This window comes from Aotus nancymaae, unplaced genomic scaffold, assembly GCF_030222135.1.
Source record: "Aotus nancymaae isolate 86718 unplaced genomic scaffold, 86718_ANA_hifiasm-v0.15.2.pri h1tg000004l, whole genome shotgun sequence".
NCBI lineage: Eukaryota > Metazoa > Chordata > Mammalia > Primates > Aotidae > Aotus > Aotus nancymaae.
In genome coordinates this window covers 63,602,797-63,627,576 of record NW_026988415.1, presented here as the reverse complement: position 1 = coordinate 63,627,576, position 24,780 = coordinate 63,602,797, and the positions used below count along the sequence as shown (strand labels likewise).

At 40.7% G+C, this 24,780-nt stretch overlaps 2 protein-coding genes and 1 non-coding gene across 3 annotated transcripts; 2 read left to right on the top strand and 1 right to left on the bottom strand.

Moving 5' to 3' along the window:
- The first annotated feature begins 108 nt into the window (after window positions 1-108).
- On the top strand, window positions 109-2,859 carry LOC105719574 (BTB/POZ domain-containing protein KCTD1-like). Its single transcript, XM_064384092.1, has 3 exons — window positions 109-217; window positions 1,791-2,022; window positions 2,074-2,859. The coding sequence occupies exons 1-3, from the start codon at window positions 109-111 to the stop codon at window positions 2,717-2,719; spliced, it is 987 nt and encodes a 328-aa protein (XP_064240162.1). The 3' UTR covers window positions 2,720-2,859.
- Window positions 837-939, top strand: LOC135269259 (U6 spliceosomal RNA). The gene has a single exon (XR_010337588.1). It is a non-coding gene; the product is annotated as a U6 spliceosomal RNA (small nuclear RNA).
- A 20,781-nt stretch (window positions 2,860-23,640) lies between the features above and the next one.
- LOC105719573 (large ribosomal subunit protein uL3-like) lies at window positions 23,641-24,324 on the bottom strand. The gene has a single exon (XM_021676193.2). It carries the CDS (start codon window positions 24,322-24,324, stop codon window positions 23,641-23,643), a length of 684 nt encoding a protein of 227 aa, XP_021531868.2.
- Between the last annotated feature and the right edge of the window lie 456 nt (window positions 24,325-24,780).

Genomic DNA, 24,780 nt, shown 5'->3' with positions numbered 1-24,780 from the left:
TGACTTGTTTCTGTTTCAAATTATTATTATTATTGTTATTTACCAAATGAAAATGCTGTACTTACCAGTCCAAAGTGCGGGGCTTATATTGTTAGAAAATTACTTAAAATGCCCCCGGATTCTGACAAATACTGCGTGAGAAATCTGCAATTAGCTGTGAAGCATGTTCCTCCTTCTGAAAGTTTAACACGTGCCGTAGCTATCCCATTCCTACAGGGTAATTTTCTACTGTGTTTTCAAATACTACTAAAGTACTTTAGGCAAGAGTTTTCAATAATCTTTATTATCGCATATCTCTATGCAAGGTATTAATAGTTTTCTACAGGTTTGGGACTACACTGTTTAATATATAACCTCAACCCTTGGTACTGTACCGACCTTCAGTCTTCAGTGATCAAAGGGTTGGTATGATAATTGGCACAGATTAGTAAACTGGGTCCTTTTCTTCCCTACTTTCCCTTAACATTCTGCCCCCACCCCACTCCCTCACCTACACCTGGTGAGACTAGAAATGCTGTTTAAGTTGCATGTATTATTTAAATTGTAATATTTAAATTTGAAGGCTCATCTAAATTTAGGACTATATTCTTGAAAATTGGGTTTCCTCACTCAGAGCTCTGCCATTGACCACAGTGGGCCTTGAATTTCTAAGCTGACATAAATTTAGCCTAGGTTGATTAGCTATCTCTTGTGATTTTTTTTTTTTTTCCCCTCGGAAAGCAGTAACCACAGGAGGAAATTGTGAAGTGATAGGCTTATCTTTGGTTGTTACTGCTTTGGAACTTGACAAAACAAATACGAATAATTGATAAAATGCTATGAAAAGATACATGAGAGTGCTCGCCTCGGCAGCACATATCTAAAATCGGAACGATACAGAGATTAGCATGGCCCCTGCGCAAGGATGACCCACAAATTCGTGAAGCGTTCCATATTAAAAAAAAAAAAAAAAGAAAAGAAAAGATACATGAGACCTAGGAGGCAACTCATTGCAAGTAGTTGAGCAAAATACCAGACTGAATAATTTTTATAAAGTATAATGTACAGATTGAGTATTCCTTATCCAAAGTGCTTGGGACCAGAAATGTTTTGGATTTTGGACTTTTTCGGATTTTGGAATATTTGTGTATAAATAATGAGATATTTCAGCTATAGGAACCAAGTCTAAATGTGAATTTCATTCGTTTCATTTATACCTTATACAAATAGACTGAAGATAATTTTATATAGTATTTTCAATAACTGCATGAAACAAAGTCTCGACTGCATTTTGACTGTGGCGCTCCACTTGAGGTCAGACGTGGAATTTTCCATTTGTGGCATCATGTTGGCACTCAAAAATTTTGGATTGTGTAGCATTTTGAATTTTGAATTTTTAGATTAGGGGCGTTTGACCTATATATAACAGTTAACACTTAACAAGTCATTATTGTGTACCCAGCACTTTTACATGCTTACCTCATTTAATCTTTACCATGACCCTAGGCGTTAAGTTCGATTGTTTACCTCATTCCTCACCTGTAAAATGTAAATAATAAATAGTACTTGCCATGTCTACTTCAAGGAATTATAATAAAAGTCATGTGAAAATGTATTTGTGTACTCTTTCAAAATTTATGTGGCAGTTATTCTATGATCACCTCTGTATCAGTCTGAGTTCAATCAGGAGTAAAAAAGCACATGATTATTTGAATAAGGGAAGTTTAGGATAAATAATTATTAATGATAACAGGAGATTGAATAATGAGGGCTTAGCTAGCAAGGAGTAAAGAGAACTCTAAATACTATAGAGAACCTGCCTGCTCCGCTCCGGGCGGCCCCAGACACGGCCTTCCCGTGGCAGCACCCGTGGCCAGCCCGGCGCAGCCGCCGCCGGGATCCCCCGGCTCCGGGGGGCAATGAGGGGGCGGGGGAAGGGGCACTGCTCCTCCGGCATTACTTAGAGACTCGAGACCGTCCCGCCCTCCCGCTGGCCCTCCCTCTCTCCCGCCTGGGCCCGCGCAATTCTCCGCCAGAGGGACAGTCGGCCCAATATGTCAAGACCTCTCATCACTAGATCCCCTGCATCTCCAGCAGCCTGGCCACTCTCACCAAATACCCTGAATCCAGAATCGGAAGACTTTTTGATGATATGGAGCCCATTGTTTTAGACAGTCTCAAACAGCACTATTTCATTGACAGAGATGGACAGATGTTCAGATATATCTTGAATTTTCTACGAACATCCAAACTCCTCATTCCTGATGATTTCAAGGACTACACTTTGTTATATGAAGAGGCAAAATATTTTCAGCTTCAGCCCATGTTGTTGGAGATGGAAAGATGGAAGCAGGACAGAGAAACTGGTCGCTTTTCAAGGCCCTGTGAATGTCTCGTTGTGCGTGTGGCCTCAGACCTTGGAGAAAGGATCACGCTAAGCGGTGACAAATCCTTGATAGAAGAAGTATTTCCAGAGATCGGCGACGTGATGTGTAACTCTGTCAATGCAGGCTGGAATCACGACTCGACGCATGTCATCAGGTTTCCACTAAATGGCTACTGTCACCTCAACTCAGTCCAGGTCCTCGAGACGTTGCAGCAAAGAGGATTTGAAATTGTGGGCTCCTGTGGAGGTGGCGTGGACTCATCCCAGTACAGCGAATACGTCCTTCGGCGGCAACTGAGGCGGACGCCCCGTGTACCCACCGTCATCCAGATAAAGCAAGAGCCTCTGGACTAAACGGACTTATTTCTTATGCAAAAAGGAAAACACACACAACTGATAACTCAAACAAAAACAAAGGGACATATATGTGCAGTTGGGACAGCAAACCAAGTCCTGGACCTAAAATTGAATAAAAGACGCATTTATATCCAATAGAGACCACACCTGTATTCATATGGGAACAACTGGAATAGTGATATCCTCGAGGTGTAAAAGAATATGTAAATATATATATATGTCGCTGGGCGCAGTGGCTCACGCCTATAATCCCAGCACTTTGGGAGGCCGAGGCGGGTGGATCACAAGGTCAAGAGATCGAGACCATCCTGGTCAACAAGGTGAAACCCTGTCTCTACTAAAAATACAAAAATTAGCTGGGCATGGTGGTGCACGCCTGTAGTCCCAGCTACTCGGGAGGCTGAGGCAGGAGAATTGCTTGAACCCAGGAGGCAGAGGTTGTGGTGAGCCAAGATCGTGCCATTGCACTCCAGTCTGGGTAACAACAGCAAAACTCCGTCTCAAAAAAAAAAAATCTGTATTATATTGAAGAGACTGATGGGTGTTAAGGTATCAACTGCATCTTTGTAAACCATTTCTTAATATACGGAAACTACGGGAAGTACTTGTACTTTAATTATGAATTATTACGTTCTGTGAGAGCTATCTCAGCCTTTGTCAGATAGTGGCAACATAATGAGCATAGTTGTTTGACTTTCTCAAGTTATAAATCAACTTCCAGCAAACTAGTTTCTCTTAAAAACCAATTAAGACGCTGTCATTTAGGGCTGGGCGCGGTGGCTCACACCTGTAATCCCAGCACTTTGGGAGGCCGAGGCGGGTGGATCACGAGGTCAAGAGATCGAGACCGTCCTGGTCAACATGGTGAAACCCCGTCTCTACTAAAAATACAAAAAATTAGCTGGGCATGGTGGTGCATGCCTGTAATCCCAGCTACTCAGGAGGCTGAGGCAGGAGAATTGCCTGAACCCAGGAGGCGGAGATGGTGGTGGGCCAAGATCGCGCCATTGCACTCCAGCCTGGGTAACAAGAGTGAAACTCCGTCTCAAAAATAAATAAATAAATAAATAAATACAATAAACTCTGTTTAAAAATTTTTTTAAAATGCTATAGATATAGCAGGTATATAATAGTATATATGATAGCCACTACCCCCTTACTCTCTGCCCTTAGCTGAGATACAGACCTTCTTGGAGAGAACATAACAAGTGGAGACTCACTCTATGGCAAGAAAGATGCTGTAGTGCCTTAGAGGCAAAACTTGCTGAAACTCCAACTTCTTGAAATTACTGGAACTCTGCATTCTAGGACTTGCTGGAAACCCACCCTCTGGAATTGGCCTGCTAGGATGCCTGAGAAGGATGTTCATGGGGAAATGTTTCAGCAGAGGAACTTTACCACAAAAACCACAAGAGGGAAGGTGCCAGGGGAAGCTGCCTGATGCTACTGAAACTGCAACACAGAAGCCAGCTGCTGGAGAGAGCTGCACAAGCTGCAGGAACACCCGACCCAGTAAGCTGGCCAGAAGCAGGGAGCAAAACCTTCTCTTTCTGTACCGTCTTTCCAATGCCCTCTTCTGGAAAAGCTTCAGTGCCAGCTGACAAAAGGAAAAGTACTTAAATGGCTCAGATCCATTTTCACAGAGCAGTCAACAATGGTGAATTTGGAGATAATAAGCAACAAATTGATGAACTGGCACAACTTCCCTGCTGCTTTCTTGATTGTAATGCCTAGACAGGGAATAGAAAAGTTACTGAAATGTGTATGTTCCCATGAAATGTGTCTATTTGTTGTTCAAGATCAATATTAATAAATGAAGACTAATGCTTTGAAGTATTCTGTAACAATTAGAATCACCACTCTTAACCCTGTGGCCAAAGTCTTAATTGGACAGGGAGGAAAATTTTTATAAATTGAAGCAAAAATTGATTTACATAGAAAATAAATCTGGAATGTTTATTGGTAGGTATCCTAGATTACTTGGTAGGTATACTAGATTCCTAGGACTGCCATAACAAGTTATTACAAACTGGGTAACTTAAAACAACAGAAATTTGTTCTCTCACAGTTCTGGAGGCCAGAAGTTCAAAATCAAGGTGTTTGCCAAGGCCATGATCTAAGGGAGAATCCTTCTTTGTTTTTTCCAGCTTCTGGTGGCTCCTGGCATTCCTTGGTTTGTGAGAGCATAATTCTAATGTCTGCCTCCACCTTCATGTGGCCTTTCTTATGACATGTCAAATCTTCCTCTCCTTTTTCTTTTTTTTTCCCTCAAAACAGAGTCTTGCTCTGTCACCCAGGCTGGAATGCAGTCGTGTGATCTCAGCTCACTGCAAGTTCCGCCTCCTGGGTTCAAGTGATTCTCCTGCCTCAACCTCCCAAGTAGCTGGGGTTACAGGAGTGTGCCACCATGCCTGGCTAATTTTTTGTATTTTTAATAGAGACAGGGTTTCTCCATGTTGGCCAGGCTGGTCTCAAACTCCTGACCTCATGATCCTCCCACCTCGGCCTCCCAAAGTGCTGAGATTACAGGCGTGAGCCACCATGTCTGGCCTCCTTTTTCTTATAAGGACACCAGTCACTGGATTTCAGGCCCACCATAAATCCAGGATGATCTCATCTCTAGAACCCTAACTTAATTACATCCACAAAGACCCTATTTCTAAGTAAGATCATGTTTACAAGAACTGGGATTAGGACATGAACATCTTTTGGGATGACACAATTCAGTACACCAACACATTCTTTATTTTACTCTGTTCTTTAAAAATCAGATTTTAGGCCTGGTGCAGTGGCTTATGCCTGTAATCCCAGCACATTGGGAAGCCAAGGCGAGCAAATCACTTGAGGCCAGGGTTCACGACCAGCCTGGTCAACATAGCAAAAACTCATCTCTACTAAAAATACAAAAATTAGCCAGACATGGTAGTGGACTCCTGTAATCACAGCTACTCAGGAGGCTGAGGTATGAAAATCAAGAATTGCCTAAACCCAGGAGGTAGAGATTGCAGTGAGCCAAGGTCATGCCACTATACTCCAGCCTAGGCGACTAAGTGAGACTCTGTCTCAAATTTTTAAAAAAATCACATTCTAGGCCAGGCGCGGTGGCTCACGCCTGTAATCCTAGCACTTTGGGAGGCCGAGGTGGGTGGATCACCTGAGGTCAGGAGTTCAAGACCAGCCTGGCCATCATGGTGAAACCCCATCTTTAAAAAAAAAAAAAAGAAAGAAAGAAAAGAAAAAAAAACCCTGCAGTCCCAGCTACTCGGGAGGCTGAGGCAGGAGAATTGCTTGAACCCAGGAGGCGGAGGTTGCAGTGAGCCAAGATCGTGCCATTGCACTCCAGCCTGGGTAACAAGAGCGAAACTCCGTCTCAAAAAACAAACAAAACAAAACCAAACCCACTCCTATAATCCCAGCACTTTGGGAGGCCGAGGTGGGCAGATCACCTGAGGTTGGGAGTTTGAGACCAGCCTGACCAACATGGAGAAACCCCGTCTGTACTAAAAATACAAAATTAGCTGGGTGTGGTGGCGTATGCCTGTAATCCCAGCTACTCAGGAGGCTGAAGCAGGAGAATCGCTTAAACCCAGGAGGCAGAGGTTGCGGTGAGCCAAAATCGCACCATTGCACTCCAGCCTGGGCAATAAGAGCTAAACTCCGTCTCAAAAAAAAAAAAATGTGAAAAACTTAATGATTCTCCCTAGGAAGGCAGAAGAAAAGAAAAATGGTAGGAAATACTGAGATGGAAGAACAGAAGTATTAAATCAATAAGATTGACACAACAAACTGTAAGTAAATAGTTGCTTCCTTTTATTCTTTCAGCTTCTTTAAAACATTATATAGAGTAATAATTAAAATAATGTATTCTTGTGTTTAATTCATTATATACATCATGATATATTAACATATTTTAACATATTGCATGAATGTAATATAAATAATAATGGGAAAAAAGAGACAAGCGGGAATAGAGCTATGAAAGAGTAGCATTTGTATACCTCAAAAGAGATAAATTAATATAAACATGAAGTATATAGCTGGGCATGGTGGCTCATACCTGTAGTCCCAGTGCTTTGGGAGGCCAAGGTGGGAGGATTGCTTGAGGCTAAGAGTGTGAGCAGCCTAAGCAACATAGTGAGAAACCTGTCTCTGCAAACAAAAATTTTTAAAAAGTAGTCATGTGTGGTGGCACATGCCTATAGGCCTAGCTACTCAGGAGGCTAAGGTGGGAAGATCACTTGAGCCCAGGAGTTTGAGGTTGCAGTGAGCTGTGATTGCACCACTGCACTCCAACTTTGGGAAAAAGAGCAAGACCTTGTCTCTATAAAGAAATTAATTTTTTTAAAAAATGAAGTATACTCTGATAAGCTAAGAAGTATATGGTAAACCATAGAGCAACCACTAAGAAAATTTAAAAAAATAGTGAAAAAAACATCAAAAATTTTACTAGGAACTATTTACTTAGTACAAAAGAAAGCAGGAAAGGAGGAATAGAACAAAAAATACATGAGGTATCAAAACCAAATTAAAATAGATATAATTCCACCACATCAATAATATTATATGTAAATGAATACATGCCACTTCTGTCATGATAGCATGAAGAACTTTGTGAACCAGCTCACTGTGAAACTAGTGAAAATTGTAAAATACAAACAACCATCTAATGTCCCTAGAAATGTTTCTAATGACATAAAACAAATGAAAAATCATTTATTCAAGAAAAGCTACTAAAATTCTAAGAACAGTGAAAGTTTGTAGTAAATGAACCAAAACCCACTCTTCCAACCCTGCCTCCCAGCCCAGTGAAGTGGGGAGCTCTACTCTAGACTGAAATATCCAAAAATACAAGACTCTTTCCTCCTAGATTTCAGTTAGAGGGCTATCTTCCTAAGAGGAGCAGCACATCACCATTTCTCATGATTCCTCCAATTACCTGTTGCTGAGGCTAAGCTCTGGTTTAGTGTGGCCAAGAGGTGGTGGCCCTTTTACCCAGCCCCTAACCATAGAACAAAGGTAGATCTTGGGCATGGTGTATATTGGGACATCTATCACCCTGGCCCTGGATTGAGGAGCAGTAAATGCATTCTAAGAGAGGCAAGCTAAAGAGACCTAGAGCTATTGTCCCCTTTCTCCACCAAGCACTCATGTTCTCAAGCAGAAATAGCAGAGAGAATTGCTTCATTGTTCCAGTCTCCAGCACCAGAATTGTGGCTTAGAGATTCTGCCGTAAGGGAAAGGTAAGCCTTAGAAGAAAGAGCTCTGAATTTCTCCCTAAAATAACTGACTTTATTTACAACTGAGTGTGGAAAAATTCAAACCTAAGAGTGCTCTCAAGAACAAAGAAGGTTATGGTAAAAGAAAATTGGTGGAAAATTGGTAAATTTATTTAAATTATAGGCTAAACAGTAGGCCAGCCCATTTGCTGGAGAGAAAACAGAGGGAAAAGGCTGCAAAAAAAAGAGCCCACCAAGAGTCAGAGCAAGTCTTAAACACTACCCTAAGAAAATATTCTTGCCGGGCGCAGTGGCTCACGCCTGTAATCCCCGCACTTTGGGAGGCCAAGGCGGGTGGATCACAAGGTCAAGAGATCGAGACCATCCTGGTCAACAGGGTGAAACCCCGTCTCTACTAAAAATAGAAAAAATTAGCTGGGCATGGTGGCGCATGCCTGTAATCCCAGCTACTCAGGAGGCTGAGGCAGGAGAATTGCTTGAACCCAGGAGGCAGAGGTTGTGGTGAGCCAAGATCGTGCCATTGCACTCCAGCCTGGGTAACAAGAGCGAAACTCTGTCTCATAAAAAAAAAGAAAAAGAAAAAGAAAATATTCTTACTAAGTTCCCAAATTTGATTGGATCTGTCTGTGAAGCAATTTATGACATAAGGTGTTGTCGAAAACAAAAGAGCAATCAGCAGGTAATTAGCAGGATATAAGAGCTGGATGTGCTCAGGGAAAGAGGCAGTTAAAGAGAGTCTGGCCAAAATCAGTGTTATCCCAGGGTGATTCTGTGCCTACTCAAGCCTGTACCCCTGAGGAACAAAATCAGAAGTGTAAGGCCAGTAGCCTCGCTGGGAGCATGGACGCAGACCTCCCCCTTTTATCCAAAGCCCGGACGAGCTCGGGCAAGCTCAGATATGCTCAGGCATGTTCCCTTCTCCCATGCTCGCACAGCCTGACCTTCCCTTAAAAAGCCCAGTATGCAAACAAGGTGCTGCAACCCTAGCCTCTTTCTAGCCAATAGCAGTCAAGACTTTCTAACCAATAGCAGCCAAGTCTTTCTGGCCAATAGCAGCCGAGCCTTTCTAGCCAATGGCAGCCAAGTAATTCTAACCAACGGCAAGCCAAGTCCTAGCTGAAGGCTTGTAATTCTACCCAGTGACAGTCTTGCTCTCCCACAACCAATCGAGCTCCTCCACTCCCTATAAAACCCCGTGCCTGAGAGGAGTCCGTGCGACTTCTCCGGCCCCTCCTGTTGGGCTGCAGAACCTCGTCCAGGAGCCTGAATAAAACCCTTCACATTGGATCTTCTTGTGCTGGCCTCAGTTTCTTCCGTTTTAAGCTTGGCAAGAACAAACCTTACAAGAAGTTTCCTTTTTTTTTTTAAGGCGGTGTTTCACCATGTTGGTAAGGCTGGTCTTGAACTCCCGACCTCAGGTGATCCACCCACCTTGGCCTTCAGAGTGCTTGGATTACAGGCGTAAGCCACCACGCCCTGCCAGGAGTTTCACACAATGAAGTAAACAAGCAGACACAAAAAAATAAGACATGGAGTGGGAAGAACAAGTACCCAGCATTGGTACAATATATTATCTGAAATGTCTAGTTTCTAACAAAAATTATGAGGCATGCAAATAAATAGGAAAGTATAAATGTACAGTACCAAAAGAGTGGGCAACAGAAACTGCCTGTAACAATTACCAGATGTCAAATTTAGTAGACAAAGTCTTCAAAGTAACCATGATAAATATACTTGAAGAACTAAAGAAAACTATTATTAAAGAAATGAAAGAAGGTATGATGTCAATATCAAATCAAATAGAATATAAATAAAAAGAATTTTTAAAAACAAAATAGATTCTGGGGTTCAAAAGAACAACAATTGAAATGAAAAACTCACTAGAGGGAACAAGAGTCCATTTGAACTGGGAGAATAAAGAATTAACAAACTTGACAACCGATTAAAATGAAAGAGGGCCTCAGAAAATTATGAGACAACATTATATACACCAATATATGTTTAAGGGGAATATTAGAAGGAAAGAATGAGAAGGAAGGCGAAAAAAAATAAAGGAATAGGGGAGAAATGCCAGATATAGGTGACAGGGGGATGGAGGCAGCAAACCACATTGCCATGTATGTACCTATGCAACAATCCTGCATGATCTGCACATGTACCCCAGAACCTAAAATACAATAAAAAAAAAATTAAAAATAAAGGAATAATGACTAAAACTTCCCAATTTGTTGAAAAACATTAATCAACAGATACAGAAATCTCAATGAACTGCAAGTAAGATAAATGCAGAGATCCACAAGCTGACATAATAAAAATGCTAGAAGACAAAGAAAAAATCTCAAAAGCATCAAGAGAAAAATGACTCATAACTTACGAATTTACAAAGGAAGATTAAAAGCTGACTTCTTACCAGAAACAATGGAGGCCAGAAGGCAGTGGGATTAACATATTAAATGTACCCAATGAAATAATTCATTAAACAGAAATCATATATTCAGCAAAGCTAACTCTAAAATTGAAGGTAAAATAAACTTTTCCAGATAAAGTGAGAACATTTGTTTCTAGCAGACCTACATTACAAGAAATATCAAAGAGGGTTATTTAAGCTGAAAGCAACTAAATCCAGATAGTAATTCAAATCCACACAATAAACAAAGAGCAATGGTAAAGATAGTTATGTTATTATAAAAGACAATATAAATTCATATTTCTTCTCCTTTCTTAAATTATTTAGAAAACAATTTTATGAAACAATGTGTATGTAATGTGTGGTTCACCCTATAAAATATAGAAATATACCTGCCAACGACAGCAAAAAGAAGATGGATTGGAACAAAGCCATATTAGGATATGAAAGTAATTCCAGATGGCACCTTAAATCCACAGGAACAGATGCAGATAACCAGAAATGATGAATAAGATTAATATAACAAGGGTGGGTGTGGTGGCTCACACCTGTAATCCCAGCACTTTGGGAGGCCAAGGTGGGTGGATCATTTAAGGTCAAGAGTTTGAGAACAGCCTGGCCAACATGGTGAAACCCCATCTCTACTAAAAATTAAAAAAAAAAAAAAATTAGCCAGGCATGGTGGCATGTGCCTATAGTCCCAGCTACTCGGGAGGCTGATGCAGGAGAATTGCTTGAACCCAGAAGGCAGAGGTTGAAGTGAGCCATGATTGCACCACTGTACTCCAGCCTGGGCAACAGAGCAAGAGTCTGTCTAAAAAAAAAAAAAGATGAATAATATAACAAACACTGTAGACATATACTAGATTTTCTTAGCTTCTTTAAAAAGTACGCACACATAGAGATCGAGACCATCCTGGTCAACATGGTGAAACCCCGTCTCTACTAAAAATACAAAAAATTAGCTGGGCATGGTGGCGCATGCCTGTAATCCCAGCTACTCAGGAGGCTGAGGCAGGAGAATCGCCTGAACCCAGGAGGCGGAGGTTGCGGTGAGCCGAGATCGCACCATTGCACTCTAGCCTGGGTAACAAGAGCGAAACTCCATTTCCAAAAAAAAAAAAAAAAAAGTACACACACACACACATATAAATGAGTATAACAATATATTGTTTGGTTTGTAACATGTATAGATGTAACCTGTATAATAATAACAAAGCAAAAAGGAAGTGGAGTAAAGCGATACAGAAATAACATTTTTGTCTCCCACCAGAATTACATTATTACAAATTGGAAGTTGATTCTGATGTATATGGTAAGTCCTAGAGCAATAGCTAAGGAGATAACTAAAAAATATATTGTAAAAAATCATTAAAGGAAAGGCCGGGCGCGGTGGCTCAAGCCTGTAATCCCAGCACTTTGGGAGGCCGAGGCGGGCGGATCACGAGGTCAAGAGATCGAGACCATACTGGTCAACATGGTGAAACCCCGTCTCTACTAAAAAAAAAATACAAAAAAATTAGCTGGGCGTGGTGGCGCACGCCTGTAGCCCCAGCTACTCAGGAGGCTGAGGCAGGAGAATTGCTTGAACCCAGGAGGCGGAGATTGCGGTGAGCCGAGATCACGCCATTGCACTCCAGCCTGGGTAACAAGAGCGAAACTCCGTCTCAAAAAAAAAAAAGAAAAAAAAATCATTAAAGAAATTAAAATGCTGCATTAGAAAAGATTCACTTAATGCAAAAGAAGGTGGTAAAAAGGAACAGAGAAACAAAAAGCATCACACATATAGAAAACAAAAAGTGACATGGCAGATATAAATTCAAATATATTAATAATATCATTCAGCATCAATGAATTATGCTGGGTGTGGTGGTTCATGTCTGTAATCCCAACACTTAGGGAGGCTACACTGGGAGAATAGCTTGAGCCCAGGAATTTGAGGTTACAATGCACTATCATAGTGTGCCACAGTCCATTCCAACCTAGGCAACAGAGTGAAACTCTGTTTCTAGAAAAAAAAATGAATTAATTACACAATCCAATCAAAAGTAGATTGTCAGTCTGAGTTAAGAAAAATATAATTCAACTATATGCAACCTACAGAAAAGACACTTTATTTTTTAATAGAGATGGGGTCTTGCTATGTTGACCAGGCAAGTCTCAAACTCCTGGTCTCAAGGGATCCTCCCATCTTGGCCTCCCAAATTGCCAGGATTACAGGTGTAAGCCACCATGCCTGACCCTAAAGAAACACTTCATTCAAAGATACAAATAGGTTAAAATTAAAATGATGGAAAAACGAATACCATGCAAACAACAAGCAGACAAAAGCTGGAGTGGCTATACTGGTATCAGGAAAAATAAAATTTAAAATAAGTTATTAAAAATAAAGAAGGACATTTTATTATGATAGAAGGATCAATACACCAGGACAATATAATGATTATAAACGTACATGTACCTAACAGCACAGTACCAAAATACATAAACCAAAAATGTCGGAAAGGAAGATATAAACAGACAAATGAGCAGTAATATTTGAGGGCTTTAATACTTTATTTTCAATAATAAATGGAACAATTAGGCAAAACATCAACAAGGAAATAGAATACCTGAACATACTGTAAGCCAACTAAACCTAATAGACATCAAGAGACACTCCACCCAATGAGAACAGAGTATACATTCTTCTCAAGTGCATATGGAACATTCTCCAGGATATACCATATGCTGGGCCATAATACAAACCTTAATAATTTTTAAACAATAAAAGTAATACAAAAAATTATTAAGTCAAGGAGGCTGAAGTGGGAGAATCACTTGAGTCCAGGAGGTCAAGACCAGCCTGGGCAATGGACAACATAGCAAGATTTCATCTCTAGTAAAACAAAACAGTATTTACTTTTTTTTTTTTTTTTTTTAAGATGGGGTTTCACCATGATGGCCAGGCTGGTCTTGAACTCTTATTTATTTATTTTTTAAAGACGGGGTTTCACCATCTCGGCCAGACTGGTCTTGAACTCCTGACCTCAGGTGATCTGTCCACCTCGGCCTCCCAAAGTGCTGAGACTACAGGTGTGAGCCACCGCGCCCGGCCTTGTCTTGAACTCTTGACCTCAGGTGGTCCACTCACCTCGGCCTCCCAAAGTGCTAGGATTACAGACGTTAGCCACCGCGACCAGAAGCAATAGTATTTAAATAAATAAATAAATAAATAAATAAATAAATAAATAAATAAATAAATAAATAAATGCAAAAGAAATAATACAACTTGTTTGTGGTGGTGCATGCCTTAAATTCTAGCTACTTTTGAGGCTGAAGAATCACTCACGCTCAGAAGTTTGATGCTAGAGTGAGCTATGATCATGCCACTGCACTTAGTGAGACCATCCTGACCAACATGGTGAAATCCCATCTCTACTAAATATACAAAACTTAGCTGGGCGTGGTGATGCGCACCTGTAGTCCCAGCTAGTCGGAAAGCTGAGGCAGGAGAATTGCGAGAACCCCGGAGGCGGAGGCTGCAGTGAGCTGAGATCGCGCCACTGCACTCCACCTGGTGGCAGTGCGAGACTCTGTCTCAAAAAAAAGAAAAAATAATAATCCAAAATATGTTTTCTGTCTATAATGGAAAGAAATTAAAAACAACAGAAAACAAATAAACTCACAAATGTATGAAAATTAAATAGCACATTCCTAAATAATGAGTCAAAAAGAAATCAAAAGAGAAATTAGAAAATTACTTTGAGATGAAGACAATAAAGGCTGACCAAGGAAAAAAAAGGATAGAAGGCCCAAATTACTGAAATCAGGAATAAAAGAGATGATACTACTAAACTCACAGAAACGAGAAAGAGTTATAACATAATATTGAGAAGAACTATATGCCAACCAATTAGATAAATTAAATGGACAAATTTCTGGAAATACATAATCTATCAAAATGGACTCAAGAAAAACATAGAAATTCTAAATAAATTTATAATAAAAAAATTGAGCTAATAATTAAAAAAAACTTTCAACAAATAAAGTTTAGACGTATATGGCTTCACTGGTGAATTATAGCAAACATTTAATGGAGAATTAATAGGCTGGGCATAGTGGCTCTCGCCTGTAATCCCAGCACTTTGAGAGGCCAACACGGGCATATTGCTTTATCCCAGGAGTTCGAGACCAGCCTGGGCAACATAGTTAAACCTCATCTTCACACAAACACACACACACTATATATATATATATAAACTAGGTGTGGTGGTGCATGCCTGTAGTCCCAGCTACTAGGGAGGCTGAGGTAGGAGGAGCCCTGGAGCCCAAGAGATCAAGGCTACAGTGAGCCATTATCACACCACTGCACTCCAGCCTGAGTGACAAAGTGAGATTCTGTCTTGAAATAAACAAACAAATAAATAAATAAGAATTAATGGCCATTCTTTACAAATTCTTCAAGAACATGAAAGAGGAGGGGACATTTTCCAACTCATTTTATAATGCCAGTATTACCCTGATATTGAAAGCAGAAAAAAAATATATAAAAAAAGAAAAACCCTGTAGATTGTATCTCTTATAAATATAGATGCAAAAGTCTGACAAAATACCAGTAGTCTACATTCAAACATATAGAAAGGATTATAAACTATTATCAATGGGATTTATCTAAGGAATGCAAGGTAAGTACAACATGTGGAAAACAGTGTAATACACAATATTGATAGAATACAAGACAAAACCCACATGACCATTTTTTTTTTTTCCTAATTTTACTTTAAGTTCTGGGATACATGTGCAGAACATGCAGGATTGTTACATAGGTATACAGGTGCCATGGTGGTTTGCTGCACCTATCAACCCATTATCTAGGTTTTAAGACCTGTATGCATTAAGTATTTGTCCTAATGCTCTCTCTCCCCTTGCCCTCCACCCCCTGACAGGCCCCAGTGTGTGATGTTCCCCTCCCTATGTCCATGTGTTCTCACTGTTTAACTCCCACTTATGAGTGAGAAGATGCAGTGTTTGGTTTTTTGTTCCTATGTTAGCTGCAAATGATAGCTTCCAGCTTCATCCATATCCCTGGAAAGGATATAAACTCACTCTTTTTAATGGCTGCATAGTATTCCATAGTGAATATGTGCCACATTTACATTATTCAGTCTATTATTGATGGGCATTTGGGTTGGTTCCAGGTTTTTCCTATTGTAAATAGTGCTGCAATAAACATACGTGTGCATGTGTCTTTATAGTAGAATAATTTATAGTCCTTTGAGTATATACCCAGTAACGGGATTGCTGGGTCAAATGGAATTTCTATTTCTAGGTCCTTGAGGAATCGCCACACTGTCTTCCGCAATGATTGAACTAATTTACACTCCCACCAACAACATAAAAGCCTTCCTGTTTCTCCACAGCCTCACCAGCATCCGTTGTTTCCTGACTTTTTAATAATCATCATTCTAACTGGTATGAGATGGTATCTTATTGTGGTTTTGATTTGCATTTCTCTAATGGCCAGTGATGATGAGCTTTTTTTCATATGTTTGTCAGCTACCTAAATGTCTTCTTTTGAGAAGTGTCTGTTCATATCCTTCACCCACTTTTTGATGGGTTGTTTTTTTCTCATAAATTTGTTTATGTTCCTTGTAGATTCTGCATTTTAGTCCATTGTCAGATGGGTAGCTTGCAAAAATTTTCTCCCTTTCTGTAGGTTGTCTGTTCACTCTGATGAGAGTTTCTTTTGATGTGCAGAAGCTCTTTAGTTTGGTTAGATCACATTTGTCAATTTAGGCTTTTGTTGCAATTGCTTTTGGTGTTTTAGTCATGAAGTCTTTGCCCATGCCTATGTTCTGAATGATATTGCCTAGGTTTTCTTCTAGAGTTTTTATGGTTTTGAGTTTTACATTTAAGTATTGATCCATCTTGAGTTAATGTTTGCATAAGATGTAAGAAAGGGGTCCAGATTCAGTTTTCTGCATTTGGCTAGCCAGTTTTCTCAGCACTACTTACTGAATAAGGAGTCCTTTCCCCATTGCTTGTTTTTAACAGGTTTGTCAAAGATCAGGTGGTTGTAGTTGTGTGCTGTCATTTCTGAGGCCTCTGTTCTGTTACATTGGTCTATATATCTGTTTTGGTACCCGTACCATGCTGTTTTGGTTACTGTAGATTTGTAGTATAGTTTGAAGTCAGTTAGAATGATGCCTCCAGCTTTGTTCTTTTTGCTTAGGATTGTCTTCGCATTATGGGCTCTGTTTTGGTTCCATATGAAATTTAAAGCACTTGTTTCTACTTCTGTGAAGAAAGTCAATGGTAACTTGATGGGGATAGCATTGAACCTGTAAATTGCTTTGGGCAGAATGGTCATTTTCACGATATTGATTCTTCCTATCCACGAGTATGGAATGTTTTTCCATTTGTTAGCGTCCTCTCTTATTTCCTTGAGCAGTGGTTTATAGTTCTCCTTGAAAAGGTCCTTCACATCCCTTGTAAATTGTATTCCTAGGTATTTTATTCTCTTTGTAGCAATTGTGAATGGGAGTTCACTTATGATTTGGCTCTCTGCTTGTCTGTTGTTGGTTTATAGAAATGCTTGTGATTTTTGCACATTTATTTTATATCCTGAGACTGTAGTGCTGAAGTAGCTAATCAGCTTAAGGAGTTTGTGGGCTGAGACAATGGGCTTTTCTAAGTATGGAGTCATCTCATCCGCCAGCAAAGACAATTTGACTTCCTCTCTTCCTGTTTAAATACCCTTTATTTCTTTCTCTTGCCTGATTATTGTGTTTATTTGATTCTTCTCTCTTTTCTTTCTTATTTGTCTAGCTAGTGGTCCATCTATTTTGTTAATCTTTTCAAAAAACCACCTCCTGGATTCATTGATTATTTGAAGGGCTTTTTTTCTTCTTCTTCTTCTTCTTTTTTTTTTTTGAGACGGAGTTTCACTGTTGTTACCCAGGCTGGAGTGCAATGACACGATCTCGGCTCACTGCAACCTCTGCCTCCTGGGTTCAAGCAATTCTCCTGCCTCAGCCTCCCGAGTAGCTGGGACTACAGGCGTGCACCACCATGCCTAGCTAATTTTTGTATTTTTTAGTAGAGACGGGGTTTCACCTTGTTGACCAGGATGGTCTCGAGCTCTTGACCTCGTGATCCACCTGCCTTGGCCTCCCAAAGTGCTGGGATTATAGGCGTGAGCCACTGCACCTGACTGGAAGGTTTCTTTGTCTCTATCTCCTTCAGTTCTGCTCTAATCTTGGTTATTTCTAATCTCATCATAGTTATTTCTTGTCTTCTGCTAGTTTTTGAATTTGTTTGCTCTTGCTTCTCTAGTTCTTTTAATTGTGCTGTTAGGGTGTCAATTTTAGATCTTTCTAGCTTTCCATTGTGGACATTCAGTGCTATAAATTTCCCTTTTAACACTGCTTTAGCTGTGTCCCAGAGATACTGGTACGTGGTCTCTTTGTTCTCATTGGTTTCCAAGAACTTCCTTATTTCTGTGTTAATTTTGTTATTTACCCAGTAATCACTCAGGAGTAGGATGTTCAATCTCTGTATAGTTGTGTGGTTTTGAGTAAGTTTCTTAATCCTGAGTCTAATTTGATTGCACTGTGGTCTGAGAGAATGTTTGTTATGATTTCTGTTCTTTTGCATGTGCTGAGGAGTGTTACACATTTAATTATGTGGTCAGTTTTAGAATAAATGCTATGTGGCACTGAGAAGAATGTATTTTTTGTTGATTTGGGGTTGAGAGTTCTGTAGATGTCTGTTAGGTCCACTTGGTCTAGAGCTGAGTTCAAGTCCTTAATATCCCTATTAATTTTGTCTTGTTTATCTGTCTAATAATGACAGTGGGGTGTTAAAGTCTCCCATTGTTATTGTGTTAGTGTCTAAGTCTATTTGTAGGCCTATAAGAACTTGCTTTATGAATCTGGGTGCTCCTGTATTGTGTGCATATATATTTAGGATAGTTAACTCTTCTTGTTGCATTGATTCTTTTACCATTATAATGCCCTTCTTTGTCTTTCTTGATCTTTTTTGGTTTGAAGTCTGTTGTATCAGAGACTAGGATTGCAACCCATGCTTTTTTTTGCTATCCATCTGCTTGGTAAATCTTCCTCCATCCATTTATTTTGAGCTTATGTGTGTCTTTTCATGTGATATGGGTCTCCTGAATACAGCACACTGATGGGTCTTGACTCTTTATGCAATTTGCCAGTCTGTGTCTTTTAATTCGGGCATTTAGCCATTTACATTTAAGGTTAATATTGTTATGTGTAAATTTGATGCTGTCATCATGATGCTAGCTGGTTATTTTGCACATTAGTTGATGTGGTTTCTTCATAGTGTCTGTATGTTTCTGCTGTGGCTGGTACTGGTTTTTCCTTTCCATATTTAGTGCTTCCTTCAGGAGCTCTTGGTAAGGCATACCTGGTGATGATAAAATCCCTCAGCATTTGCTTGTCTGTAAAGGAATTTATTTCTCCTTCATTTACGAAGCTTAATTTGGCTGGATATGGAATTCTGGGTTGAAAATTCTTCTCTTTGAGAATGTTGAATATTGGCCCCCACTCCCTTATAGCCTGTAGGTTTTCTGCAGAGAGATCCGCTTTTAGTCTGATGGGCTTCCCTTTGTAGGTAAACCTGACCTTTCTTTCTGACTGCTCTTAACATTTTTTCCTTCATTTTAATATTGGAGAATCTGACAATTATATGTCGGGGTTGCTCTTCTTGAGGAGTATCTTAGTGATGTTCTCTGTATTTTTTGAATTTGAATGCTGGCTTGTCTTGCTAGGTTGGCAAAGTTCTCCTGGATAATATCCTGAAGTGTGTGTTCCAACTTGGTTTCATTCTCCCTGTCACTTTCAGGGATCCCAATCAATCGTAGGTTTGGTCTTTTCACATAGTTCCCTATTTCTTGGAGGCTTTGTTTGTTTCTTATTATTCCTTTTTCTTTCTTTCTTTCTTTCTTTCTTTCTTTCTTTCTTTCTTTTTTTTTTTTTTTAAGACAGGATTTCACCATGTTGGTTAGGCTGGTCTCGAACTCCTGACCTCGTGATCCACCCACCTTGGCCTCCCAAAGTGCTGGGATTACAGGCGTGAGCCACCACGCCTGGCTCCTTTTTCTTTAATCTTGTCTTCACACCATATTTCAGTAAGTTGATCTTCAATCTCTGATATTTTTTCTTCCACTTGATCAATTCAGCTATTGATTCTTGTGTATGCTTCATGAAGTTCTCATGCTGTGTTTTTCAGCTCTATCAGGTCATTTGTGTTCCTCTCTAAAGTGGTTATTGTAGTCAGCAGTTCCTGTAACCTTTTATCAAGGTTCTTAGCTGCCTTGCATTGAGTTAGAACATGTTTCTTTAGCTCAGAGGAGTTTGTTATTACTCATCTTCTGAAGCCTACCTCTGTCAATTCATCAATCTCATTCTCCATCCACTTTGTCCTCTTGATGGAGAGGAGTATGATAATCTGGAGAAGAGCCATTCCGGTTTTTGGAATTTTCATCATTTTTGTGCTGGTTTTTCTTCATTTTTGTGGATGTATCTACCTTTGATCTTTAAGGCTGATGACCTTTAGATGGGGTTTTTATTGGCGGGGGGTGTCCTTTATGTTGATGTTGTTGCTTTCTGTTTGTTAGTTTCTCTTCTCACAGTCAGTCCTCTCTTCTGCAGGTCTGCAGCTGTTTGCTGATGGTCCACTGCAGACTCTGTTCACCTGGGTAATACCAGTGGAGGCTACAGAGCAGCAAAGATTGCTGCTTGCTCCTTCCTCTGGAAGCTTTGTTCCAGAGGGGTACTGGCTTGATGCCAGCCAGAGGTCTCCTGCACGAGGTGTCTGTCAACCCCTATTGGGAAGTTTCACCCAATCAGAAGGCTCAGGGGTCAGAGCCCCACTTGAGGAGGCAATATGTCCTTTAGCAGAGTAGGTGCACTGTGCTGGAAGAATCTTGTCAGGATCAGCTGCTCTCTTCAGAGTCAGCAGGCAGGAACAATTAAATCTGCTGAAGCTGCACCCACAGCCACCCCTTCTCACAGGTACTCTGTCCCAGGGAGACAGAGGTTTTGTTTGTAAGCCCCTGACTGGGGCTGTTACCTTTCTTTCAAAGATGCCCTGTCCAGTGGGGAGGAATCTAGAGAAGCAGTCTGGCCACAGCCACTTTCTGCACCCAGCCCAGACCTCCCAGACTCTTTAGCACTGTCAGGGCAAAACCACCTACTAAAGCCTCAGTCATGATGGACATGTCTTCCCCCACCAAGCTCGATCATCTCAGGTCAACTTTGGACTGTTGTGCTGGCAGTGAGAATTTCAAGCCAGTGGTTCTTATTGTGCTGGGCTCTGTGGGAGTAGGACCCACTGAGTAAGACCACTTGGCTCCCTGGCTTCAGCCTCATTTCCAGGGGAGTCACCAGTTCTGTGTCACTGGGGCTCCAGGCACCACTGGTGTACAAAACAACAACAACAACAACAACAAAAAAAAAAAAAAAAACAAAAAACTCTGGCAGCTAGCTCAGTGTCTATCCAAATAGCTGCCCAGTTTTTTGCTTGAATACCAGGGACCTGATGGTATAGGCCCATGAGGGAATCTCCTGATTGCAGATTGCAAAAACTGTGGGAAAAGCATAGTAATCCAGCTAGGTAGCACAGATCCTGATGGCTTCCCTCAGGTTGGGGGAGGGAGTTCCCCGGCTCCTTGCACTTCCCAGGTAAAGTGATGTCCCATCCTGTTTCTGCCTGCCCTCCGTGAGTTGGACCCACTGCCTAACCAGTCCCAATGAGATGAACTGGGTACCTCACTTAGAAATGCAGAAATCATCCACCTTCTGTGTTGGTCTCACTGGGAGCTGCAGACTGGAGCTGTTCCTATATGGCCATCTTGGCCCTTTGACCATCATTTTTATTTTTATCTTTTATTTATTATACTTTAAGTTCTGGGGTACATGTGTAGATCATGCAGGGTTGTTACATAGGTATACATGAGCCATGGTGGTGGTTTGCTGCATCCATCATCGTCATCTACATTAGGTATTTCTCCTAATGTTATCCCTCTCCAATCCCTCCACACCCTGCTCTTCCTCCCCTAGCCTCGCACCCCCAGGCCCTGGTATGTGATGTTCCCCTCCCTGTGTTCATGTATTCTCATTGTTCAACACCCACTTATGAGTGAGAACATTGGTTTTCTGTTCTTGTGTCAGTTTGCTGAGAATGATGGTTTCCAGTTTCATCCATATCCCTGCAAAGGACATGAACTCATTCTTTTTTATGGCTGCACAATATTCCATGATGTATATGTGCCACATTTTCTTTATCCAGTCTATCATTGATGGGCATTTGGGTTGGTTCCAAGTCTTTGCTATTGTGAATAGTGGTGCAATAAACATATGTGGGTATGTGTCTTTTTTTTTAATTAAAAAACTTCTTTTCTATCTTTTTTTAATTAAATTTTTTTCTTTCTATTTTTTTAATCCCAACCCCAACCCCCATGTATCTTTATAATAGAATGATTTATAATCTTTTGGGTACATACCCAGTAATGGGATTGCTGGGTCAAATGGTATTTCCATTTCTAGGTCCTTAAGGAATCACCACACTGTCTTCCATAATGTTTGAATTAATTTACACTCCCACCAATAGTGTACAAGCATTCCTATTTCTCCACATCCTCTCCAGTATCTGTTGTCTACTGATTTTTTAATGATTGCCATTCTAACTGGCATGAGATGGTATCTCAATGTGGTTTTGATTTGCATTTCTCTAATGACCAGTGATGATGAGCTTTTTCAAATATGTTTGTTGGCTGCATAAATGTCTTCTTTTGAAAAATGTCTCTTCATATCCTTTGCCCACTTTTTGATTTTTTTTTTCTTGTAAATTTGTTTAAGTTCTCCATAGATTCTGGATATTAGCCCTTTGTCAGATGGGTAGATTGCAAAAATTTTTTCCCATTCAGTTGGTTGCTGGTTCACTCTATTTATAAATTCTTTTGCTGTGCAAAAGCTCTTAAGTTTAATTATATCCCATTTGTCTATTTTGGGATTTGTTGTCATTGCTTTTGGTGTTTTAATCATGAAGTCCTTGCCCATGCCTATGTCCTGAATGGTATTGCCTAGGTTTTTTTCTAGAGTTTTTATGGTGTTAGGCCTCATGTTTAAATCTTTAATCCATCTAGAGTTAATTTTTGTATAAGGTGTAAGGAATCCAGTTTCAGCTTTCTGCATATGACTAGCCAGTTTTCCCAACACCATTTATTAAATAGGGAATCCTTTCCCCATTGCTTATTTCTGTCAGGTTTGTTAAAGATCAGATGGTTGTAGTTGTGTGGCATTATTTCTGAGGCCTCTGTTCTGTTCCATTAGTCTATATCTCTGTTTTGGCAACACCATGCTTTTTTGATTACTGTACCCTTGCAGTATAGTTTGAAGTTAGGTAGCATGATTCCTCCCTCTTTGTTTTGTTTTGTTTTGTTTTTTTGCTTAGGATTGTCTTGGCTATGTGGGCTCTTTTTTGGTTCCATATGAAGTTTAAGGTGTTTTTTTTTTCCAATTCTGTGAAGAAAGTCATTGGTAGCTTGATGGGGTTAGCACTGAATCCATAAATTACTTTGGGCAGTATGGCCATTTTCATGATATTGATTCTTCCTAACCATGAACATGGAATGTTTCTCCATCTGTTTGTGTCCTCTCTTATTTCGTTGAGCAGTGGTTTGTGGTTCTCCTTGAAGAGGTCCTTCACATACCTTGTTAGTTGTATTCCTAGGTATTTTATTCTCTTTGTAGCAATTGTGAATGGGAGTTCACTCTTGATTTGGCTCTCCATTGTCTGTTATTGGTGTATAGGAATGCTTGTGATTTTTGCACATTGATTTTGTATCCTGAGACTTTGCTGAAGTTGCTGGTCAGTTTCAGGAGATTTGGAGCTGAGACGATGGGGTCTTCTAAATATACAATCATGCCTTCTGCAAATAGAGACAGTTTGACTTCCTCTTTTCATGACTGAATACCCTTTATTTCTTTTTCTTGCCTGAATGCCCTGGCCAGAACTTCCAATACTATGTTGAATAGGAGTGGTGAGCCAGGTCATCCTTGTCTAGTGCCAGATTTCAAAGGGAATGCTTCCAGTTTTTGCCCATCCAGTATGATCTTGGCAGTATGTTATTGTCCAATGGAAAATAACTTTTATTGAGGCCCCACCAACTGTAAAATTTTTTCCTGGCATTAAACTCCTTCTTCCTTTGCAATTTGGTCTTTCTTGGGTGGTCCCATGAATGCTTTCTTTTCTTCCATGGTCTAGAAATGGCCATGGCCAAACTTGGAGGTGGTATCAATGAACTTAAGGTCAATCTTCTCCAAAGCCCGCTGTTTGGTCTGCATCAGCAAGGACTTGCGGAGGTTAAGTACTCGCTTCTTGGTTCCCACCCCACAGCCTTTCAGCATCACAAAGTCATTGGTTACTTTACCATAGTGGACAAATCCACCCAGAAAATTGTTTCTCTTGTCAGACAGATCATAGTCAGTGGAGGCATTGTTTTTGATTAGTTTGCCATCCTTGATAAGGTAGCTTTGGCCAATCTTATAGATCTTCTTGTTGATCTCAGTGTAGTGATGGTAGCCTTTCTGCCCAGCACATGCCACAGAGAAGGCCATATGGGCAGGATGCCATTCCCCAATACAGGCCACCTTGTGCAGACCTTGGTGGGTCTTGCAGGGCAGCTTCTTGGTGTGCCAATGACTGGTGAACTCTTTGTAGCCTTTGCCTTTGTTCACTCCGATGACATCAATCATCTCATCCTGTTCAAACACTTGGTTCACAGGTACCTGCTCCTCCAGCCTCTCACAGACCCAGTCCAGCTTCTGAGCCATGGTTCCTCCATTCACCTGGATCTCCATCAGGTGGGCATTCTTCTGGCCCAGAGGAAGCAGGTGCATCTGGCTGTGGGCAATGACACTGATGACTTGGCAGTACTTCTTCATGCTGCTGAAGTCCTTCTCCAGCTGCTTCTTGCTACTCTTATCCTGCCATTTCTTGCAGTACTTGGTAAAGGCCTTCCTCTTAGATTCATGCCAGTTCTTATAGAAACCCCTCTTGCACTCATCGCTGATGTGCTCATTGAAGATGATCTTGAAGGTCTGGAGGCCTCAAGGGGTTTCCACATAGCCCACAATGCCTACAATTACCATGGGTGGTTTCTCCACAATGGTCACACTCTCTGCTACTTCCTTCTTTTTCACCTTACCTTGTATCCTGGCCTGTCGACTTCCTGCACGATATGGGTCATGCCAGCCTTGTATTACAGGAAGGCTATGAATTGGACCGGCTTGGAGGGGTCATCTTTAGGGGAGCTCTTCACCTTCCCATGATGCCTGCTGTTGTGCTTCCAAGGCAAGAAGCTGAGGGACCCATGTCTGGGAGCAGAGAATCTTCTGTGA

Coding starts and splice junctions, on each gene's coding strand:
- LOC105719574 (XM_064384092.1), top strand. CDS start 109: ATGCCCCCGGATTCTGACAAATACTGCGTGAGAAATCTGCAATTAGCT. Junction 218..1,790: donor AGCTATCCCATTCCTACAGG/GTAATTTTCTAC, acceptor TAAATACTATAG/AGAACCTGCCTGCTCCGCTC. Junction 2,023..2,073: donor AATTCTCCGCCAGAGGGACA/GTCGGCCCAATA, acceptor CTGCATCTCCAG/CAGCCTGGCCACTCTCACCA.
- LOC105719573 (XM_021676193.2), bottom strand. CDS start 24,324: ATGAAGAAGTACTGCCAAGTCATCAGTGTCATTGCCCACAGCCAGATG.